The 25,127-nt window shown below is 41.0% G+C and overlaps 1 protein-coding gene across 7 annotated transcripts in view; it reads left to right on the top strand.

Moving 5' to 3' along the window:
- The window catches only part of CALD1 (caldesmon 1), a 192,908-nt gene that overhangs the window by 82,950 nt on the left and 84,831 nt on the right, over positions 1-25,127 (top strand). For 5 of the 7 annotated variants that reach the window (XM_016222193.2, XM_016222177.2, XM_087821009.1 and 2 more), the window contains one exon: positions 8,923-9,034. In XM_016222193.2, the coding sequence (XP_016077679.2) occupies positions 8,964-9,034 (71 nt within the window). In that variant the 5' untranslated portion in view covers positions 8,923-8,963. Of the gene's footprint in view, positions 1-8,003; positions 8,272-8,371; positions 8,814-8,922; positions 9,035-25,127 lie in introns of those variants that run through there. The other 2 variants (XM_016222168.2, XM_016222185.2) reach the window with 2 other exon arrangements.

The following is a 25,127-nucleotide window of genomic DNA, read 5'->3' as shown; positions in this document are numbered from 1 at the left end:
CAAGGGACATAATGGATAATGTCCCTTGGTTAGGTTTCAAAGCTTTTCATCTTATAAACTCATAGAAGATCATCTCTTAAATTGCTTCATAATTCCAGAACACAATAAACGCATCTGATGATCATGATGAATAGACATTAAAAATAATTCACTAGGGAGTAATTAATCCCTGGTCAATAATAACATGTCCTTTGTGTACAAAAATGTTGCCTTTGACAAAGTACCTCTAGGACATACCTTTGAATTGTTTCCAACAATGTAAATGGATTTGCATTCAGCCATCTAAACTCCTCACCTTGCTATAATCTTGTATTAACAAGATTGCCGGCTAAGGCTCTGGGTCTCATTTTTTATCGCTAAATTGGAAGCCTTAGTTGAAAAACCAATCACAAAGAACAGACTCATGAGCTGCTGATATTTTTATAGCCAAGTAGCCAGAAAGGCTAGAGGGTCATGCACAAGTAAAATACTTTACTATTATGTAAAATATGACAATCTCTGTACCATGTTTATAATTGATAGACCTATGACCTTTGATCTTTGGTTCCAAATAAACTACTCTTAGGCCTTGTTATGCAATTTGAAGTGAGATCTCCCTTCAGACAGTGCCTCAGCTTCTTTCGTATTTGCCAAGCATTTCACTGTCTTAGTAGCCAGTGCCCAGTCACAAGATTGCCCGATCTGAAAGACCCTCACCAGGAGAAGAGATAGGTTACTAATGAGGGGAATGGATGAACGCTTCCATGCTTTGAGATGCTGACCTGCACCACACGTTTTATTCCGTCTTTTCTAGGAGACTATAAGGTCTTTGAAAACAGGCTCCATGTCTTACACAGCTTCATGTCTCTGAACTACGTAACATTACCTCACACAGTACAATCATTTTGTGTTAGAAGTTGGAAAGCCTTCCAACAGAACTCTCTGTGATGACATAAATGTTCACTGTACTGTCTTAAACGGAAGCCACTTGTAATGGCTAAGGAAGCTGAGAATCTGAATTTCTAATTTTATTTTATTTTAATTAATTTTAATTGCCTCATGTGACTAGTGGCTACTGATTGGATAGCACATCCATAGCATCTTAAAAATATCTTTCCCTACAGTTCTAAACAGATGGCCATTTCACCTCTCCCTGCCTGCTCCCAGTAGTAGGGGTCACACTTTCTCAGCAGACCTACCCGTCATCAGATTAATTCTGTTGGGGCCAGGACCTTAACCTCACCACATCAGAACTAGCCTGTTATCAGGCATACATTTAGAAAGCACAGTTATACTTTTTTTTTTTTTTTTAAGCAATGGTATGCATTTCTTTTTCTCACACAGACATTGGTTGGTGGAAAATCTCCATTTTTGCCTTAAGGTTCACATCTATGCCCTTTAGTTTTCTCTAGGAGCCAAGAGAGCAGCAGTGGCCACTTGCCTGTTCTGATTTGGTATGAACCTGTGTCTTTCACTCTAATTCTCCTCGAGTTTGTCAAGGAAAAGTATTTTTAACTCTTGAAAAGGGCGCAGGAGGAATTGTGTTCCAAATTGTCCCTTCTCTTTCCTCTTCTAGGAAAATGGGTCAGGTTGGTCTAGAGATGCATCTAAATTGCAACCCCTGTTTTCCACCGATGGGCTGTGGTTAAGGAGCTGATGCCAAAGTTCTGTATGTCTTAGTCGTCTTTCTTTGAATGGGGATAAATCTACTTTTCTTACCTGGGAGGCTCAAGCAACGATAGCCATAGAGTCTTGAACAATGTAAAATGCTCCCAATAAGATGGTAGTATTTGTAATAACATTTTAAGATGCAACTACAATTTCTAAATGTGTTGTCTTCCCAAGTGTTGAAGTCAGTATGTATAAACATCATCATTTCACAAATCTAAAATGCCCAAGTGTCCACTAAATAGGGCAAAGAAGGCACAGAGACATTGGTTTGAGTAACAGTAAGTCTGTCCGTTCTCCCGTTTTGCAAATGGAAAAATACAAATAGAGAAAAAGTAATGACAAAAGGCTGAGCAGGGAAGGAAAGCCGAGAAGCAGGACATCACCTTTTAGCTTTTAGTAGGGCTTTCTGTTCTAGATTCCATTAATTAGAGAGAGAAAACCACTGGAGAAGGCAGAGTTCCTCAGGTTGATCTCATTTGCTCTTATTTCTATATTGCTGGTCTTCACAGATGTGCCCTGATGATTTCATGGATTTTATTTTTAAGTAGCACAGATTTTTGGAGCAAGATAGTGAAGGTCGAGCTCAAGTTAAGTCCAAACTGTATGTTACAATCCATGTGTTTATTTGGTTTTTGAGTCCCAAATGAACCATTCGGTTCAGAAAAAAGCAAAGCAGGTTGATAAATTGAATTTTTTTCCAAAAAGGACAAAAGTTCATTTTCTACAGTCAGAAAGAAAACCCTGCCAGATTTACTGTGTAACTACTGCAAATGTGGGTTTATTCAACTTTTGAGATTCACATATAATCTATTACCAAGGTCTTTAATTCTTTTTGTAAACACCGATCAGTCAATAAAATAGAGAGATGAATCAGCTTGAGTTACATTTTTTAAACTCAGAATGATAAAATCTAGAATAAAAGTCTAATGGTTCAAATTAGCTATAATTCCTGAGTGCCTATCATGTTTCAATAGTGAAAATATTTTTTAAAAGACTGTATCTTTTCATAAATGGCCTTAGGAACAAAGCATGTAGAGAGTAAAATGTCAATAAAATATTTAAATGCTAGCTGGAACAATTGAGGAGCTGTGGCAAGGCAGTATATTATTAATTACCAAAATGAATGACAGATGTTTAAGGAGGGAGCTATCACTTCCGAGCTAGAGTCCTCAGGAAAGGCATCATGAAATAAAATTTGAGCCAGAAATTCATGGCTGAGCAGAATATGGACAGTGAAGAGAACAGGGAGCCCGTTCCCATGGATGGAATGGTATTAATAACAAAAGTGCAGAGGTGAAAAATTGTATGACGCATTTGAGAGGCAATAAAATATTTTTACCTAGGATACCACAGAATGATCTGCTTGAAAGAAGGTTAATGCTTTCTAAATCAGCAAATTAGAAAAGAATGCACTTAGACATCAAAGTATTTAGACCCGGAAAGGAGGAAACATGGACTTGCCATGTTTGAGGCAGCCGTCTTTGCTGGATTAGAGAGTAGGTGTAGACCCATAATATTACATGGGGTAGGATGAAACCTTGGGCATCATCTGGTCAAACCATATCATTTTACAGAGAAGAAAAGCTTAAAGAGGGTCAGTAGGTCCCCTTACTCTGAGTCCAGGCCATTGCCAAGGATCTGTAGAGGAGGGTAATTGAAGGATTGGGGTGAGTGAAGATGATTTGAAGAGCAGGGTGGGAAATCTGATGGCGTATGTTACACCCAGAAATCACTATGTGTTGTGTGAAGAGAAGCATTGCCGAGTTGCAGTGATGACCCAGCTAAAACTAACACAAACCCTTAGGAGAAATCATGGTCCCTGAATTTCTTTTCCAAGCCCTGAATCTCATGAACAAAACACAAAAAGCAGATGGTGAGTGTGACCCCAGGTGGAAGTATGATAGGCCTGGTAGAAGCTTAAAGAAGCAAAGAAATCTGAAAATTAAGTTCCAGAAAGGCAGGAACCTCTCCAGCCTTGTTCACTGTTGAATCCCCAGTGTCTAGAACAGAGCTGGGTACATAGTAAATATTCATTGAATATTGATGGTATAAATGTTTTGGGGAGGCATCATTGAAGTAGTTGGACCATGCAATTTACAGTGAATACATAATGATGACTGGCCAGAAAGGATCTGACGAATAATGGTCGTGAGTGTTGAAAGACTAGAGGGGGAAGATATGTATTGAGGAAGGTGCAATGCAAGAGAAAAAATTCTGACATCTCAAAGAAAAGTATGCAATGATGCTCTCCAGGGTATGGCCATCCTAATTTACGAATCTTACAAAGAAGTAACAGTAAAATTATAAGAGCTTAATAAATATTTGGAAGGTTTAATTTAATTAATACCTCTGAGACATTATAATTTTATGATTTCCAAAAACTTTTGAAATGGAAGAGGCCTGGGTAATTTTAAAGATCACTTCATACCTGAGTTTATATGACCCAATGAATTAAACCAAGCAGAGATCACTGACAAAAGTTTTCTCAGAACTGCCCTGGGGCACTCTTACTTATCCCCTGAAAGGAAGAACAATTCCTAAAAGGAAGTAGTGGCTTAGTCCAAGAATATTGTTGTAGGTAAGAGCACATACGTTGAATTCTATAAAACAGGGATTACAATAGCTACCTCATAGGTTTATTATGTAGATAAAATAAGATTATAGCCCTGGCTGGTTTGGCTCAGTACTTAGAGCATTGGCCCGTGGACTGAAGGGTCCCAGGTTCGATTCCGGCCAAGGGCTTGTACCTCTGTTGCAGGCTGATCCTGGGCCTCAGTCAGGGTGCATGCGGGAGGTAACCAACCGATATGTCTCTCTCACATCGATGTTTCTCTCACTCTCCCTCCCCTTCTCTGTCTCACCCTTCCGCTCTCTCTGAAAAGCAATGGAAAAAATATCCTTGGTGAGTGTTAAAAGATAATAATAATAAAGTTACATATTTTTAAATGGCTCAACAAGCTATCAAGCCACAAAAAGATATGGAGGAGCCCTGGCCGGTGTGGCTCAGTTAGTTGGGCACCCTCCCATGCACCGAGAGGTTGCCGGTTAGATTCCCGGTCAGGGCACATGCCTGGGTTGTGGGCTCCATCCCCATTAGGGGTCTGCAGGAGGCAGCCTATTGATGTTTCACACTGACACTGATGTTTCTCTCTCTCTCTTCTCTCTTCCTCTCTCTCTCTCAAAAAAAAAAAATCAATAAAATATATGTATATTTTTAAAAAGACATGGAGGAAACTTAAATGCATATTGCTAAGTGAAAGAAACCAGTCTGAAAAGGCCACATACGCTGTGTGACGAGACCAATGGTTGCCAAGGGTTGAGGGGGGCAGGCAGGGAAGGGTGAGTAAATGGAGGGCTGTTTAGCAGTGAAACTGTTCTGACCCTGCAGTGGTGGACACACAATACCATGCATTTGGCAAGACCTATAGAACTGTACAATACAAAATGTGAAACCTAATGTAACCTATGGGCCTTAGTTAATAATAATACCAATATTGGCTCATCAGTAGCAACAGATGTACCACACTACTGCGAGACGTTAATAAGAGGCTGTAGATCTTGGGGGCTGCCAAGACCTAAAACAAGAGAAACTTACTGTCTCACAGCCTGGAAGCCAGCAGCCTGAAGTGAGTGTGCCAGCGGAGACACGCTCCCTCTGAGGACTAGGGAAGCATTTCCTCTGTGCCTCTGTCCCACCGTCTGGTAACCTCAGGTGTCCTTACACGCCATCCTCCCGTGCACTCTCCCTGTGTCTTCACATCACCTCCCCTCTGGGTGTTTCATAAAAACACCGGTCATATGGGATTACAACCCATCCTAGTAACCTCATCTTAGCTTGACTCCATGTGCAAAGAACCTATTTCCAAAGAGGGTCACATACGGAGGTCCTGGGAGTTAGGGCTTCAGCCTAACTGGGAGTACGCAATTCAGTGCAAATACAGAATAAATTGGGGGCAGAGGTGAAGGAAAGCATATATATGGGAACTCTAGTTTCTGTTCTTTTTTTTAAACTTAAAACTACTCTAAGAAATAAATTTTATTGATTTAAAAAAGATTTTTAAAAGTCCTAGCACATAGTACATGTTCAATAAAGGTTAGTTATTTTGGAAGCTGAGTTAACTTATTCAAAATCCCTGACACAACAGGTTTTATTCTTGATGTATTTCAAGACCAGTATTGGTACTGCCCCCAAATCCCAAAGACCTTTCCCCACCCATCACCATTCAGTTTATGATCATTTGAGGGTAGACAGGACTTAGCTTTCACCACATGGCTTCTGCGCCTAGTAACCGAGTGCTTGCAGGGTCATTCCCCAAAGGAAAGGCACCGTGTTAATGATTTGAAATCGGCCACACTGACTTACCGCTTACTTAGGGCAGCACAGGTGTGCCCCGTTTTAGGAGAATCTGGTATTTGAGAAGCCACGTTGAAAAGGCAGATCCACCAGTAGGTAATGGTTCACTTGCCTTTGTAAAGAGTTTTCCCCCTTTACAAAAGGAGTCACATCCGAGTTCTTTCAATAGCATGACTACGACCACCCCCAACACAAAACTTCAGCTTTTCATAAAGCTTCTCAGGAGCCCACCTGTGACACCCATTGACATATGTGTCCTTCAGCCGGCATTCCTCTCTCAGGCCGCCCCGTCCGATGGCGACACTCAGGAGCTCCGCAGTTTACAGAGTCTCTCTGCCCTGACACTTCGCTGCATGGGTTGAGAGTGTGTTTCCTAACCCATGTTGCTGGAAGGAATTCAACAATGACTGGGGCTAGGGGAGGAAATGAGACATGACTAGCTGGGGACCAGGAAGCTACTGCTCTCAAAAGGGGGGGAACCACTTACAACTCTACCCGGACTTGGGTCCCCTTGCATGAGAACAGGGCCGGAGAAGTTCAGAGAGGCTCTGTGATGGGAAGGCCATGTGAAGACTAGAAAGATCTTCACTCCATGGCGGTGATACCAACCAAGAGCCATTTCCACAAGCACACACGCCTTCTCTGCCACACAACACGCACACACACGACAACCGAGAGTCACAGCACACGGTACAGATGTCCCTTGTCCTCTCTCGGCTATACCCAGTGCATGTCCGCAAGGCAGAAGGCAGAAGGCACCTGCCTATGTCGATGCAGTCTCTTTCCAAGGGCCTCCCGGCGGGCCCCACATAGGATCAGATCAGCAGCACCCAAATGAGTAAGTCCCTAGGCAGACATAGACTTTGTCTAGGGTCGGCAAAGGAAGAAATGCTTAAGTAATAAAAGGCGAGGAGTGGGAGGAGAGGGCGGGTGGGAGGAAAGGCATTCGTGTGGGTAGAGAGCCAGGGAGCTGGCCAGCCGAGGTGACCGCCTGAGGGTGGTCAGTTTGGAGACACCCCAACATGTGCATCTTCCCCACCTGGGAACAGCTCTCTGGCTGCTTGTTAGCGCCTCCCCAGAGGTGTCGGCTGAGACACTGGCACCCCCTGGAATCCCCGAGGCTCACAGGGAGCCCGCCTGACTGCTTAGCCTGGATGAGGGAGGAGCTGAGGCTCAGGATGCTCTTCAAGCTACTTGGATAAATTAAGGAAAGTTAAATTGTTTGCCTCCAGGCAGACCTCTTTCTCCCATTCCTGTTTGCTGTTGCTATAGTTATGGAGAAGTGGCTTATATGCAACAAAAGACTTTATTGAAAAAAGGAAAGAACAGAGTTTACTCTCTACCCCCTGCCCAGAACAGGAGCCCTTCCCTGGGACCCTCAATTCACTTTTTTCTTTTTTGCATTCTGATTACTATGATGAGACCAGGCTGGAAAAGGTACAGAAATTTCTTCATGATTGATGAAATGATTTTTTTCTTTTTAAAAAAAAAAAAAAAAAAAAAGGAAAATTGATTCTTTCCTTCATAACTAGCAACGTCTTAGAAAGTACACTTGGTAGGAGTAAGATAGAAAAACACCTCCCAATTTAAAAACCCGAAATAAGCACCAGAATCTGAATTTCTAAATAATTTATAAGAAGTATAAATAGTACCCTGGGGGAGAAGAAAGGGGGAAAATTCAAACATTGGATAGTTTTGTTTCTGTTGGCTGAGGTTTTATTTTTGTTTGTGTGGGTTTGTGAAGGGGGCATACGCTTGAAAATAAAAAAGAATCTGACTATTTAAGAAGGGCTCCGACCTTGGCTTCAAAACCTCAGCGTTGCTGTTTGCCCTCTCCAACCAAGATGCAGTAGGGGATGGGATGGCTTTTAGGTTCTGCACGGCTCCTTGTTTTCTTCCGCAGAGCAAATGGCTCGTCTCATGTGCACAGAAAGGGCTGGAAAAGATTTTTTGTGATCTGAGTGCAGCAGAGAGCACCAGAGGAAGTGGAGGCCTCCCGCTCACACAGGAAACAATCTTCAACCAGCCCTTAAATGCCAGATTCCAGGCCGAGTTTAACTAACCACTGACAGCTCTGTAAACAAAGCAAGGACAAAAAGCGCCCGCTTCCCCTTTTCTGGTAGTCATTTCGGGTTCGGGGGCTGCAGGGGAATTCTGGAACACTTGGCTCCATGGCCCAGACACGAAGGGCAAGCGGGCTCCTCAGCTGAAGAGCTGGAAAGGCAGGATCTTCCCGGGATTAAACCATCACGGAGGAGGCAGGAGAGGTAAAGCCGGGGCTCCCCGTGAGCCGGGCTCGGGGGCTCCGGAAACAGCCTGATCCTAACGCCAGGGCTGGAAAAATGCTGCTGCGCCCAGCTCCCGGCCGCGCTCCTGACACCCCTTTATTATCACTCGGAGCTGAGCTTCTCTTAGCATATGCAAGCTCTGCCCGGGTGCTAGTATTATTTTAGTTCCCTTTTACTTTTTTCCCTCTTGGTTCCTACACAGTCCCTTTCTGGCCACTTTTCTTTTCTTCACTCCCGTTTTCCTCTTTCTTTGTTCGCTTTTTCATAACCTCTGTCTGTGTGGCTCAGCGAGTTACAAAGAACAAAATCTTTCAGGAGCTCCTAAGGGAGCCCATCAGTATTTCAAGTCTTCAGAACCTCTCTGTCTCCTGAGGTCTTGATTTATTTATTTTTTTTAACCGGAATCCTGGAATCTTACTTATTTTTCTCTAATAGTTTCCCGAATGAGACTGAATTTAGCACCTAAAGGACTCGGCTCAGGAGTCAGACATTGATCACTGGCTCTTCGCCAATCTTCTAAGGTGTTTTTCTTAAGAAGAAAGAAAAAAATGAGGGAATGAAAACGTGGTGGGGGTGGGAGATAACAGCTCCGACTCATCGATGATATTGATTCTGCCTCCTTGCCTGTAGATCCAGACATCACCTGGTCTCCCTAAGCCCGAAACCACGCCATGGATGACTTTGAACGTCGCAGAGAACTCAGGAGGCAAAAGCGGGAAGAGATGCGCCTGGAAGCAGAAAGGTAAGGATCTAGCTTGAAAAATATTTCTGTATTGTGTTATCAACAATGTTGGCCTCAGGTCTCAGAGATCATCACTCTGAAGCGCCGAGTGCATTGCACACTAAACTGTGCGACGGTAGTTATGGAAAATTTTCCTGTTAGTGCTCCACATTCTGCCTTGAAAAACAAACAAACACAGAAAAAGAGAGATTCGAGAAGCAGCAGAAAGTTGCATTTATTTAGTGCCTTTCACAGTGGAATTTTTAAATGACAAAGGCAATGTGTGGATAAAAGTTTCTGAAGCAGTTATAATATTAAAATGACATGAAAATGGCAAACATTGAATATTGAAGCCATTTAGGAAATGGGAGTTGGTCTAAAAAAGTAAAGGCAGCAAGTCTCAGATGCGTCTTGTGGCATATTTTTACTCTTCATTAGAAAGGCACGCAAATGCAGTAATCCCAGTGTTATGGGTTGATAGCCAGTGGGTATGTCACTGTGCAGATTCTGAGTCTAGTTGAAGCTGTTACATTGTGTGAGGCCTCTGTCTGGTGACTTCCAGGGCAGGTTGGGGGAATAAAACAATGACATGTGAAGCACATGCATATTTTAATTTTTTTGACTTCAGAGCAAAGGAAAGTGGCATTTAATGTGGCTTAAATCAGATGATCTTTTGAGAAAGCAGAGTCAGCATTCACAGGAAGAAAAATGTTAAAACAATGATCTTAAAATCAAATCAATGTTGCCTCACAGTGATTCCAGTGCACAAATGAAAAGGTGGTGGTAAGGTGATCCCTTAGCGATTCTGCAGTAGAAAACTGGAACTTGCACCTATAACAAAACGTATTGGGGTCCGTAGGCTCTACTGATTTGTATGGACAATGCAAAAGAAGAAGGTAAAATTACTTCCTTTGATGAACTTGGTCAGCGTAGGCTGCCATTCATGAAATGTCTATGCACACACATGTATGCACCATGAACCTGGGCTCTGTGGGTTCGAATCCCAGCTCTGCCACTTCTGAACTGTGTGGGCATCAATGGGCAAGTGACTTCTTTCTGGGTCACCGTTGACTTATTTGTAAAATAGGCATAATATCTACATAGTTTGTGTGGTTGTTGTGAAGATTATTGAACTTCATGAATGACCTAGCTCAGTACCTGGCACATAGTAGGCTTCCATAAATGGCAGTTATTATTTTTTTAATTTTAGTTTTAATCGTTAGCATTAGCTAAATAAGTAAGAAACAAAGTATCAATATAGCCAGAACTAAACATGAACTCCAAGAGAAGGAAAGGCAATCATCATCCTGTGATGAAACTAGCCAGGAAAAGCTCCTTGGAAGTGGTAAGCTATGGAGGACGTCATCATGGTGACAAAGGGTGGAAAGGGAGCCACGTAGGTGAGGGAATCATACCAGCAAAAACCCAGAGGTGGAACTAAATCCTGAGTGCTTGGGGAAGAGTAAGTTGGACTTGTACCTCTTGGATGTTTCCATTTCACATAAAGGGCAATGGACAGAGACTTAACAGGGGAGCTGTGTGTGATGAAATATGTTAGAAAAAGTCATCGACAGTGAACTAGGGGGTGGGGATACCTGCACTGGAAGAGTTAGTATTGAACACACAGTAATGAGGTCCTGAATCAGGGCAGCAAGTATGAAAACAAAGGTCAAATATAAGTGTCTTTATAGTGGGAGAAATACCTACTCTTTCAGGAGAGGGAGAGATTCAAGACAGTTCCAAGGAGTATAAATCTTGAGGAACTGGAAGGAAGGTCTCTGCATTGCCCCAATGGGGAAACTGGGATGGGTTCCATTCTTGGGCAGGCATGGGGGTGGTGTTTAATTTAAGCTAGAAGCCATACCCAAATGGAGAGTTCCTCCAGGCATTTGGAGATAGAAGATTTCAATGTTTGTTCAGAAAGGGAGAGAAATTACTATTAGAGTAGTAAGTTTGGGCACACTCAGTGTGGCAGTAGGAGTACAAACGCTGAAGGTGGGTGGTAGAGAGAGCAAGAGGCCATAGCGACATATGGAAACCATCAAAGAAGACCCCAAAAATCAAGGAAGTAGGGAGAACAAGGGAGAGTATGGGCGCCCAGTGTTGACTGGACATTGAAGCCATGTGGGCAGTGCCCAGGCCCAGGGGAACATACCTCTTAGTCTCTCCAACGATGTGTTATTTGGCCTCCAGTTCTCCTGAAAGTCCACAAAATATCTTTACCCAGCAAATATTTATTAAGCACCGACCAAGTTTCAGAGCATGTGTTAGGGACAAAGAAAATAATGGTGAGATAGAAATAGACATGGGCTCTGCCTTTATGTCCCTCCTGCTAAGCTAGGAAACCGAAGTACAACAGGGTCAGAAATCAGGCCAGAGTGGGGGGCAGGCCTACCAGAATGGGGGCTAGAGGGACTCAGGGATGAGGGCAGGGAACTGGGCATCAGGCTAGATCAGTGTCATCGGCGCCTTAGCTTTCTGTGTGAGTAAGGAGACAGGGAATCAATGTGAGAGGAGTGCTGGAACGAACTTTCTGTGGTTAGAGCCATACTGTAATTAGAGTGAATAGACCAGGCCTCTTTAGAACCAGGATTTTGCCCAAGAATTTTCCACACAGCTGCATAGTTCGTTCCTTCCAGTCTTTTTATGTTTTGTTTTGTGTGGAAGGATATGTCTTCTTGCCTTCCTTTAATGTCAATCTTCAAAGGAACGTACTCATTGAAGCTTAGTCAGGTCGGTACCCTTAATAACCTGAAATAAATTTACACCAGTTTATCCTAACCTTCTTTAACTTACATTCCTGTCTGTATTAATTCTTTTGGGGTATTATATTTCATCTGATTGCTTTACTTTCCTTCCTTTTTGGGAGAAGTACTTAAGTACTTTCTTACATTGGTACTAAATTCACTCTTTGGTGTTTCAAGGGGAACCTTCTCTATCTGTTATTCTGGGCTCTGGTATGTAAGCCCGTGTTTGCCTTTTTGGATTTGGTAAAATCTGATCATTTATGGGAATAGTGAAGGTCAGGCTTTGTGGTCCAGCCAACTTCTAGGGGAAAGCTCAGGGCGTGTACAGGAAACAGATGGCCAGAACCAGAAGTCAAGGGCTGCCTAAAGTAGTGGTTTTGATCTGAAGATAAAGGGCATATAAGACCTTGGGCAAGTCCCTTTTCCTTCAGCTTTAGACTTTGGCTTTCTCATTGGCAGCAGGAGTTGGTGTTTTCTTTGGGGGATTGGTGGTCATTTATACTTTCCTTTTCCTTTTGGTATTATCTAAGTTTCTTTTACAGTGATCATATATTACTTAAGTTAAAAACACATAAAACAATAAGGCAATTTTTTGTTTTGGAAAATGTGATTCCTCTGTCTTACATATTATGCTTGAGGAGACTTAACTTTCCTTTGGATTTGAGCAAATAAAGAAAGAACTCAACCCCGATCTGGAGTGGCGGTGGCATAAATTAGCAAAAACCAGAGTGGCCCCAAGGCCCAGAGCTGCAGGGACATTTATTCACTCACTCATTCAACAAAATTTTATTGGGCATCTACTCTGCTCCAAGCTCTATTTTGAGTACTGAGGACAGAGCAACAGAATGACAGAATTAGGAAGAGTGTGCTTAATGCTTTTCAACCTGTATAAAACCAAGTTATGATCAAGAAACTACATTTTTATATCTTCAAATACAGTATGTACCCTGATATTCATTGATATTTATCAAAGGTGGCTCACATCCTTTGTATGCTGTACCCCTGTAGACTGTGTAGAGGAAGAGAGGCTATGATTTTCCATCTGTTACCCACAAAGGCTTTCCAAATAAAAATGCCCTGCTATTTTAATTAGTTGTTATTGAGTTTGACTAGCAGGTGCAGTTCTACTTTGCAATGATAAATAATTTAAAGCTTGCACTCCCACCAGATGTTATAACCACAAATTAAAATAAGCCAGACTCTCATACATCTTACTCCTCCAAAATAGATCTTTGTGCCATGCTGGCTGCCATGTGCTTGGCATTTACTCACCGCATCACGGCTGCCCTGAGACTGGTGCACACGCACCTCATTCTGAGGGTCGCAGCCCAGTCCATTTCAAATCATTCAGCCTCCCACAACCTACACTGTGAACCTAGTTCATCAAAAAGTCCCCCCTCTTTTTCCTGCCCCCCAGACTGTGCCTCTTTTTGCTACCCATCTTGTCCTTGCCCTTCCTTTGCCTTTCCCACTGAGTTCTTCAGATGAGGTCTTTAGATTGGCAGGAGGTACTTCACTCAGTCATCAAAACATGTATTGAGTATCTACAGAGTACAAGACACTATATTGAACCATAGGGATGAGTGGTCACCAGTCCAGGCAACGTCCCAATAGTCACCAAGCTCATATCCTAGGTGGATTAGAAACCTTAGAGCAACGATTTTCAACCTCTTTCATCTCATGGAACACATTAACTAATTACTAAAATTCTGCAGCACACCAAAAAATTATTCTATTTTTTGCCAATCTGACCGAAAAAAAGGTATGATTTTGGTTCACTCACATCAGACAGCTATTGCTGTGTTGGCTGTTGTTATTATTTTATTTGACAGTCTAAGGAAAAAGAGGTCAGGTGTTGCATGTTTTAAAAATTCTTGTGACACACTGGTTGAAAATCACTTCTTTAGAACAGTCTTTACCAAAATAGGTAGAAAAATGTTTCAGTAGACAGAATGCATTGTAATCAGTGGAAATTCAAATGCATTGTTTCTGTGCAAAGGACACTATTTGTACACACCTCAAATTAAATTGTATTTTTGAATCAATGACCTATTTGAAGAAACAAAGAAGTCATTAGCTTTGCTGTTTATTTTTCACCTCTCTCATGGGAAGGAAAAATAATAGGTGTATTCTGCTTCCCTTTCTATCTCTGTGCTTTGTCTAAATCCCTCTTGGCCTTTGTATCTGTATTTCTCAGAGCATCTTAACGTGTTGTGCCCCGGTCCATGTGCATCTTCATCAACATTGGTTGACTTGTTTTCAGATCCCCTCCCATGCACACACCTAATCCGTCTCCTCCGGATTATGCACGCGCGTGCTTCTGTGTCTTTGGGGAATAACATCCTTCTGGTAGGAGAAGGGGGAACGTTTTCAAATTGGTCACATTGACTTGCCTTCTTAGCCAACAGGTGCAGAACAATACTCGGCCTTTTATGTGTATCTGCAAAGATGAACTGATCACAGCACCAACATAGGTGTCTGAATAGAACATATATGTCCTATATAACTGAAGGAACACTAGGCAGTATAATGGGAGGAAGTAAAACTCACCAGTTAAGAGCATGGGCCGTTGCATTAGGCAGCTGTGCTATCAAATCCCGGGTCTGCCACTTACTACTACATGACCTTACAAGTTAATCAGTCTTTCTAACCTTCAGCTTCCTCATCTGTAAAAATAACAGTACCCATCTCCTAGAAGTTGGGTGGGAAATAAAGAGATAATACATGAAAGAACTAACACTACGAATCATCTAGCCTTTATGAGAAGGTTCTTATATTGAATTCTTCCTGTTATTTATTATTTATTTATTCAGTAAACATCACTATTAATTATTACCATTATCTGTTTTGATTCTCTACAACACACAAAGAATTAAAGACATATTTTTCTGTTTACCATAAAACAAAACCAAATGAAAACATGGAGGTTTTCTTTCTGCACTTCCCAGAAGACACAAGAGCTCGGGAAGATGAGCTGGACTTTGCTTTATTGAGTGAAGTGTTGAGTGGGTGTGATTGGTAACAAGTTGGAGGAAGGATGGCATTGTCTCAGCTGGAAGAGTTGACACCCTTTCAAGCTGAGCCTTTTTTTACATTTGGCCAAAGAGATTTTTGAGCTTCGGTGCATCTGCAGTGATGTTTTATCCTTGAAGAGATCTTGAGCCACACATAGGCCTTTTCCCAGAGTTGGGTTTGCTTTCACAACAAGCAGCTCTCTCGCTTTTCAAGACGTGAACTCATTACATTCCCAGCTCTTGCTTTCCACACCCAGTGTGAGTTTCTCTTCCCGATCAGAAGAAAAGCCCCTATTGTAGAGTTGTGTTATCAGATTCAGAGGCTCACAGACGTGAATCAAGGGAATGAAAACACTCTTGCTGTTGTCATCGTTCATACATTTTTATGGGCCTCTGAAATACTAATGATTAGGCATTCAAAAGTAAATATTTTTACTACACTGGGACAAAAGAAAACAATTTTTAAAAAGTCCATTGGGTCTAAGTTGCCCCCTCCCAGAACACTATCACTGAAACTTTTTTACTTGATTTAATAGTGTGGCCAATCAATGATATACAACATGCACACACACAGCAAACATTTTATTCACAATGCATTGTGACCTTGAAACTTTAAATCAAAATATTTCCCAATGCAATTTTTGTTATTTTGTAATAACAAAATATTTTCCATTAGGAAGTTAAATAAAATATTTCTTTGAAACTGTCTAAATTATTAGAGCCACCAAATTGGCTCAAAACTTCCCTTTAGGCCAATTTTCACTAATCTAGTAATTCCTCTGGTTCTAAAAGTACCCCATTTTATGATGATCAGTAGAGCATGAAGAGTCCAGGATCTAATTTTTTGTTTAATAAAAATTAAAAATCTAGATTAAGGACCTGACAGGTTGGCCCATAATTTCATTCCTAGTTGGGAAAAAATGTGGCATATATATGAATTAACACTCAGTTTTAGATAGCAGTGAATTTTTCTTTACAGTCTGTATATGTGACACTTATAATTATCAATCTTCAGTCACCTAAAGAAAAGCAGGACAATGCGTTGTGTGTGGATGACAAAGTCTGACAGACCTGTGTTCAAGTCCTGACTTTGGCAACCTACTAAGTGGGTGACCTTGTGTCAAATTACTTAAATATCTCTTGCTTCTACTTTTCTATGTATAACAATGGAAGTAATTATTCTGTGTCACAAAGTCATTGTAAAGATTAAGATTGTTAACCCATATAGAGAAATTAACCCAATGGCTGGCACATAGTATATACTCAACAAATGTTTGATGTTATTATTAAAATCATATAACATTTTTGGTACAAAATGATATTTTACAGATTTTGAATTTTTACTCATCTGTCAGTTCAGTCATTATAATTTGTTGCATCTTTACTACAAAGCTTCTTTCCTATACCAATCTCCATACATGCTGAGATGTTTCTATTGAGGTTGGGAACGTGTTAAATCTTTTGGTCGCATCTAAGTGGACCACACAAATATAATTGGTATATGAGGATCTTAAAATCACATATAACCATGTGATTAATTTCTAATTCATCAACAATAGGCCTTTTATTTTAAAAATAGTATATAAACATAACTCAGAATTTCACTTGATGAGTACAGTTCAGCAAAAATAGTTCTTAAGTGGAAAAAAGTATCAGACAGACTTTTCATCTGGTGCTAGAAAGGAAAAGGAACCATCATTTGTTTAGCATCGACCAAGTGCCAGGCGAGGTGATGCACAATATATACCTTATATCATTTAATTGTCCAGACAACCCTATGACCTTCGCTTAGTCTACTCAGGCTGCTCTAACAGAATACCACAGACTGAGTGGCTTATAAACAACAGGCATTTATTCCTCACAGTTCTGGAGGCTGGGAAGTTCAAGTCCAAGTCCAAGGTGCTGACAGATTTGGTGTGAGGGTCCACTTACTGGTTCATAGACAGCTGGCTTTTCCCTGTGTCCTCACATGGCAGAGAGACAAGGGAGCTCTCTGCAGTCTCTTTTATAAATGTACTTATCTCATTCCTGAGGGTTTCACCCTCATGACCTAACCACTTCCCAAAGGCCCCACCTCCTAATACCGTCACATTGGGGGTCAGGTTTTAACATATGAACTGGGGGGGGGGGGGTAGCACACAAACATTCAGTCCACAGGGATATTATTACCCCTACTTTACAGCTGAGGAATCTGCAAGTCTGAAAAGTTAAGTAACATATCCAACTTTGTATCTCTAGGGAGTGCAATCTGGTTTGCTATCCCAAATCTCAAAACCTTTCCGCTATAATAAATTGATCAACAAAATTTTTCATTGGTTGTCTTGGGTAAAGGTCCAAGGTAACTCTCTAAGATGGGAAAAAAATCACTTAAAGCAATTTTGTGGCCACAGACTAAATGAAGCTATTGGGACTAATTGAACTGTTCTTTATGCCCATCAGGTAAATTGCTTACACGTGTAGACACCGACATTGTTTTGTTTGCCCCCCCAAAATCTCCCATGTTATTCCCATTTCACAGAAGAACAGAAAGAGAAAAGATTGACTCCCCCCCGCCCCTCAAGCCGAAGAAGGCTGTTGGCATAACTGTTCTTGGCTTTCCTCTGGATTTTTCTCAATAGGACTGTATTTACCGTTAGGACAGGGACTTAGTCACATCATCACTCCTAAAAGCTTAAGGCAGTCAATGACCTTATAGATAATCTCCTGCAGTGGAATGCTACTTTTTCATTTTTGGACCACACAGTACTTTGAGTCTCTGATGAAAGCCATAGACTCTCTCTCCTCCAAGAAAAAGGCACACGTACACCCCCAAAACCTGGCGCTTATTTTCAGTGGCGTCATGGACCTCCATCCACAGACCTCCTGGGGGCCCATGAGGGCCAAGAATCCCTGATCTAATGAATCTTAAAAGTGTCATTTTATGTACGAAGAAACCTAAGTCTAGGGATGGTGACCTGTTCAAGATCACCCAGTAAGCTGAGACAGAGCCTGCCTGCCTGCACAGAGCAGGCCCCTGAAAGAATGGAGCTGTCTTTACAAAAATGCCATGACCGTTGATTAGGAAAATAGAGCATGCCCTTAGGGAAACAGTGCATACTACAGTGTATTGCATGTAGAATGTGTTTTTTTAATTTAAAAATTTTATGGATGATATCTCTAAATAAAAGGAGGTTCATTCAGATTACTTCACTGAATAAAATGAAAAGAAAGGTTAAGTGGACAGGGCGAAGGAAAACAGTTCATCGTCAGGAACTGGGAACTAGAGTTCGTCATCTGAGTCAAGAAGGGGGAAAAGCTATTTGCCATCAATCTTGGAAGTCTTTCATTTGCTCTATGTGGTCTTGGCAAGATTTCTTTAAACAAAGCTTAATTATGATACTAAGTTATTATGTGGGATTCCTCCATCCTTACCAGGTAGTTTCATTTTAGCAATTCAAAGGGTATTTCTCTATAGGTATGAAAGAAATAAGAACTGATTTGAAATCCTTAAAGAGGGTTTCGTGTTTTACCTTTATTGCTACTGCCTTTTGGGAGGATGGGGCAGATGGGAAGGGGGCACAGACACGACGCCGTCTGGACAGCAGGATCACGTAGACGTGGGTTGAATCCCAGCTGGGTTTAACAAGGACAACTCTACTTGGCCTCTCTGAACCCATTTCCTCATCAGGAAAATGGCCATTATAACAGTTTTTCCTCATACGATTTCATATAGATTATAAAGCACGAGATAGATAGATGATGGATGGATGGATGGATGGATGGATGGATGGATGGATGGATGGATGGATGGACGGATGGACAATTAGATAATATATGACATATATGTATATATGACACATGTATATATATCAATCATATATATGTGAATATATGATTAGTGCTCAGTCAATATTGCCTGTTGTTGCTGTTTTTTGGCTGGCTAGAGGACATGGCAAGGAAGGCACTATCAGGAAAGCTCCCTCTGGTACCATCTCCCAAAAAAATTAGTTTCTCAGCAACTACCTTCTGGGGTTTCTGAATCACTGAACAAGTGCCCAGTCCCCATATCTCCAGATAGTGTGGTGTCTGATCTCTACTTTGTTTCAAACCTGTTTAAGCAGCCACCTTGAAAGTGATGGGAGAATTATGGATATGAAGTCTCTATATTGAAAAGGAAATCTACCTCCTTGCTTTTAAGACTCTTTCTTCATTTCCCCTACTGATTTGAAATCAAGATAAAAATACAGGATAGTTTGGTATCTAACATATCAAGTTTGTTCTCTCAAAATTTATATGTCTAATACTCAATCATAATTTCAAATAGTTTATTTGGCTTGTGGGATTAGAATATATTTTTTAATATAACATAATTATGGTTTTAGTACCACTAAAGCAGTAATCAAAAGCCTCTCAACAATATATATGTGTGTGTGTATACATATATATATTTAAGTACTTTACTAATAGCATAAAGATATGCCTAGTTTTTACAAAATGATATTTAGTCATTTTAGTCTAAATTAGTGATTCTATTCATTCTAATAATGAAAAGAAAAGCTGATACATATAAAATAATATGTAATGTATACAGAAGCTATAAATCATTATAATGCATAGACTGTAAACTTACCACTTAGCTTAAGAACTAGAACATTTCCAACCCCAGTGAAACTCCCTGCGGTGGGAAGGAACTAGGCACACAGCTCTCTCCATATTATTAGTAGAGTATTCATATATATTGTTGAGAGGCTTTGGTTACTGCTTTAGAGAGGGCAAGAAGCTTGCTTTTCTAAACACGCAGGACCACACGGGTCCTTCTGCTGCCCACAGCTGGGAAACTTGGAGAAGTATTACAGAGAAGTCTCTACAAGCAAGGAATTCTCATCAAAATCAAATAAAAATGAAACGAAGGCGATCTAATACGTGTGTTGACTGTATCCGTCCTGCCCGCTGAGCTTCTCACTGACCAGCCGGGTATAAGAGGTCTGCATTTGTGGCCATCCTTCGGCCCGGTGGGAATGGCAGGCAGGAGCGACTACAGACCATTCCAGATCCTTAGGCAAGGGCAATCTATCTCAATTGCCTCAAAGTCTTCTGGGGAAGTTCTTGATCTTCCTTAGCAGGGTTACGAGAAAGGACCCCTGGACATCAAGCACGAGCCTCCTGGAATGATTCAGTGGCTGTGTGAATAGGTTCTCCTTCATCTGTTAGTGAGGTTAAAGAGCAATAAGTGCATACTCTGAATAAAATCAGTTCTCTTCGCTAGTTTGCTGGCTGATGGCAACATTCATCAGCAGTTGGAAAACCAGTTTCCAGTCTATCGTAAGTCTTCAGTAATTCAGATTCCTCCATTTTTGAATTTTTATCAGTTATTCTGGGATCATAGAAAAACATAACCTTGCACTATTTGGTTAACATGCTAACTATGTGAGCTACATTCCGTGGCTTAGTTTTGAAACACTTTGAGAGTACAGCTTTTTTTAAAAAAAACTTTGGAAACATTCACTTTTAAATGCCTAATTCCCTCGTTATAAATCATTTTTATTTGTGCAATTTTTAAACAAGTTTTTAAGGTTTTGCTAGCCTGGCGGAAGTCACCGGTAGACTGAACATATTTTCAAAACTGAATTTCTTTTTAAACATTTCATAATCAGTACTGGCCTTCCCTCCAGCTAGTCTAGATGAGTGACCACTGACGCTGTATTTGAGATTAGTACCAATTGACTGAGTTAAAATGTGAGGGTTTATTTTCCATTTTAATAACTCCCTGCACCACATACAGTTCCTTTGTTGGAATAAAAATCTTGGTAAAGTACACATCAGCCACTATAAATAGCAGCCATCAGCCTGTACATTCAGGCGAGCCTCCAGAGAGTGTATTTTAAACTGTGCATTGTTTAGAATAGGAAATTCTTTCGATGTTCAGATTTTCCACTGTGGGTGACATGCACTATCCCGTGTCACATCTTCCCTGGCTTCCATCTTCCTGGACCATTTCAGAATCCAACTGACAGATTCCAGAAGATGGCCCAATATGTGCTTTTGCCTTTCCTCAGGCCCTCCTGGGGCTTGCTGGCCAGTGGGAATTTTGCGTATTTCAGGGCTCCCCAAATGAAAGCTCGATGACTCCCAGAGCGGCACCAGCGACCAGGTCATGAAAGAGTCCTTTATTTCTGGGGCTGGTGGCTCTCCTGTGCTTACTCAGAGTAACAGCAGCCGACCCATTTTTGATTCCCACGGAAAACCTTGCACTGTTGGCAGGTTTTTCTGGGCAACTCAAGAGACTAATATGGGAAATAACTAAACAGAAAGTGAACAAACAGACGAGCGGATGGGTTATCGTGCTGGTTCGCGGACAAGCAACCCCAGCAGGGATAATTACCCTGCAGCCTTCCCAAGGCACTGGTTTTGCAGCTGCAGTACATGTAGACCTCTGCCCACTCCTTCCTTGAGCGGCCCTTCTGTTTCTCTAATCAGTACTGTTGTGCAATTCTTGATTTTTTGTGTTTTTTTTTAGTGGGACCCACTGGGGAAGATCTAATACTCCCTCACCATTTCTCTTTACTTTATGAAGATGAGAAACTGCCATGAAGGGGCCTTGGACAAAAAATGTGATCTAGAAAGTGTTGCTATCTGATGTTCTTCCTTCCTGCTGCTTGCCTTTTAAGAGCCTTTAATTCTTCCTGGGTAACCATGAAAGCAAAACATTCCAAATGTATGTCTTCTGAGCCAGCATCTTCAGAGTTTATCCTGGCTACCCAGGGAGCATGATTAACACAGAAGCTCCGTGGTTTATAACCTGAACAGGATGAAGTTTTTGTAAAAGTTGAGACTGAGGCAGGATGGAAATTCCTAATCCTTTTACGTATAAGTTCCTCCCACCATAGGCACATGAACACAAATTTTATCTCATTAAAGCATTCGTCAGAGCCATGGTAGAGCTCAACTGGGGAGCATATCTTTCAGGAAGGAGTTAGTTTGCCGTGAGAACTCTGCCTGAATTGCAGAATTACTGCTAGGAGACAAATTCTGGTATCCTGTTGGGTTATGTGGTCAGAAATTAAGGCTCTCTTTCCCACTTTTCTGAAAAGGGCTTGGAAATTCAAATCCCTGGACCCAGACATGCAAAGTAACACAACCATGAGTGCACAGTTGGTGGCAGGGTTAAATCTGGAAACCTTGTCACTTACTTTAACTTTGGATAAAGGTTTAGCAGATCTGGGCTTCCCCATCTGTAAAATAGAACTAACACGTCTCAGGGTGGCCAAGAAAATTAAATGAGATATAGACAAATGACATCAGAAGGGTAAAGAGTGGTGTACATGACATGCTTACCAAGTAGAGATCATTCATTTAAATCAGCTTCACTTCTATTTAACTCTATATGGAACTGGAAGTTTCATTCTGGTCATATACTGTGTTTCAAAGGAATTGTCACACCTTTCACTCTATATTATGCTATGGGACTGGCCCTCAGGCATTCTAGACTTTTAAATATGAGACACAGAAAAAAATGCTATAAAATGTTACCTGTCACTCTCCTAGAGCCCATCACCCCTAGAGAGGACTTTGGATGTCAAATGCAGATTAGTAGAAGCAAGGCCATTTTTCCCTTTTATTTCCCTATAGCAATAAATTAAAGAGAGAATTAAAAAGATTTTAAATGATGGCTTTTTTACTCACCTTGAAGGCCCAGCTCAGCAGTCATCCTGTGGAGAATATCTTCCCAGTCAAAGCGACTGATTTCTCACCTTGGATTTCCCACAACACTTTCTATCTATGTTAATTATTATCACATATTTTATATATTTATTTGTTCACATGTCTGTTTTTCCCAATGACTTGAAAGCAAGTCTAGATCAAAAGCTACATCTTACTTACTTTTATCTCCCCAAAGAGCAGTATGCAGTGTTGAATGAATGAATGAATAGACACTTCAGATCCTGTCTGTGTACCAAGGTAGAACTTTGCTGTATTCTCTAAGCTCTCTATGGGGAGGCAGACATGGTGGTGACCTTTGGGGGATCTCCCATGTACTAACACGATCCATACCTTCCTTGGGATTCCATCCTACCCCTGCTGAGCCACTGGAATTTTGGCTTCATATCTTTTTCCCTAGAGATACGAGGAAACTCATCTCATGCATTTCTCTGATTATTAAGGGTAATTGGGCTTCTACATCATGTATTTTTGGCTATGATGCTTATTTAGTTGCATCATGAAGGCAAATGATGTTCATATGGTGAGTCAGTTCCCTTTAGTTGGCCTATTTGCTCCGATACTCAAGTCCCCAGTGTTATTTGCAATTAACATCTGCATTATAAGACCAGATAATCACCAAATTACAGGGTTTATGCCAAACTCTCAGAAGTCCAACCGTGAAGAAACTGTACAATTGAAAATTTCTCTAATGATAGACCAAGCTTGTGGTCTGGAGGAGGAAACTTCTTCAGTTAATCCCAGGAGGATGGCTGACCTCAGACCATCGTCCTTTTTTTTTTTTTTTTCCTGAAACAGAGAGTGTTTCATATACGAGTTGGGTCTCAAGTTTAAACTTTAAATAGTGGATTGTTTCCTAGTATTAGGATGTAATAATGAACCAAGGGGGGGGGAAGGAATAAAGAAAAGCATTAGGACCCAAGTTTTTTTAATACTCACCCAAAGATACGTTTTTATTATTAATTTGAGAGAGAGAGGCAGGGAGAGAGAGAAAAGCACTGATGTGAGAGAGAAACATCAACCAGTTGCCTCCCATTTGTGCCCTAACTGGGGATCGAAACTGCAACCTAGATATGTGCCCTGACCAGGAATTGAACCCGCAACTTTTGGTGCATGAGATGATGCTCCAACCAGCTGAGCCACCTGGCCAGGGCAGAACCCAAGACCTTTTAACCAAGATATGGGGGTTTGACTTCTTTTTCATGAAGCGGAACATTTTTCGTTTTTATAAAGAGTTTATATACCTCAAAAAGTACTGTTTAGAAGAAAAAGGAGGAGTATTTCTATGTAACTATTAGTCAATCTCTAAGTTAAAATGCAGATTAATTCAGTTAACATTAACTATGTATGATATATATATTCTACACTATGCACTGAGTTTCTTAATTATACATACAAGTATACCCTTTGGCTAATTTGTTACCATAAAGTTGGTAATTAAAATAAATTTAGTGAACTGGAACCCCCAAAACACATAGACCTAGAAACAGTATAAAATAGCTTCAGAATTCAATCTTTTAATTTTTAATTCTTAGATCCACTGGGAAAGAGTCAGAAGGAAAGATAATTTGAAGTTATCCTAGGAAGACTCGGAATTCTAAAATACCTAGGAGAATCTCGGGTTACATCAGCTCTCTCTGCAACATGTTTTAGAAAGCTGAGTGCATATTTCAGATCACTGGCTTTCAAATTAGAAGTGACTGTCTGCTACTTTTTGTATAAGTATCATCTATTTTACTTTCTTTGCTGTCTTCATGAGGTCTTAAAATTAAAAAGCTTTCCAGATGGCTTTTGGCTTTTCAGTAAGAAAAACGAAACTGATTTTTTTTTTTTAATTAAATGTTTTCACTAGAAAACCTGCCTGGTTCTATTCTATAAATTAATGAGCGAAGAGCTCCATTTGTTTTCCCTTCCTTGATCCTAATAATAGCTTGATTCCATTGCACAGTAACTTCAAAGTAAAGCAGCATCCTAAAGCTGAAAGGCTTCCCCCTAGCCTGTTTCTAATCTCTTCTTAAGCTGCCACCATAAGCACCCAAGAATTCTACCTAAAAACATCTCTGATAAATTCAACACGTAAGTGTCCTATCGCAGTAGGTCTCCCAGATCTAAGCAAGTGGAGTTTAGCTGCAATCCATTGTCTTACTCAGTTTGGGCTGCTAAACAAAATAGCTCAGACAGGGTGGCTTAAGAAACATTCATTTCTTGTAGTTCTGGAGGCTGGGAAATTGAGGTCTTGGCAGATCCAGTGTCTGGTGAGGGCTCACTTCCTCGTTTGCAGTTGGCTGTCTTCTTGTACCTTCACATGGCGGAGGGAGAAAAATTAGTGTCCTTGTTAGAAGGACACTAATCCCATTCTTGAGGATTCCACCCTCATGACCTAATTTTGTCCCAAAAGCTCCACCTCCTATTATTAACAGGTTGGGGGTTAGGATTTCAACCTGTGAATTTGGGGTAGACTCAAACATTCAGTCCAAATCATCTATGTCATTAATAAGTCTGAAGAAAGGCTAGGCCAGTAGAAGAGGTCTACATGAATGCCAAGTCTAAGACCAGGGTTGGCACTGAGCATCCAGGAGTATCCAGATTAGATAGACCTTGCACCTCAGGGTTTGCTCAGTGCTGTGACATGATAAGTGTGCTCTCCACTGAGGG

Source organism: Miniopterus natalensis, chromosome 10, assembly GCF_054644295.1.
Source record: "Miniopterus natalensis isolate mMinNat1 chromosome 10, mMinNat1.hap1, whole genome shotgun sequence".
Classification (NCBI taxonomy): Eukaryota; Metazoa; Chordata; class Mammalia; order Chiroptera; family Miniopteridae; genus Miniopterus; species Miniopterus natalensis.
This window is presented reverse-complemented; position numbering and strand designations above follow the sequence as displayed.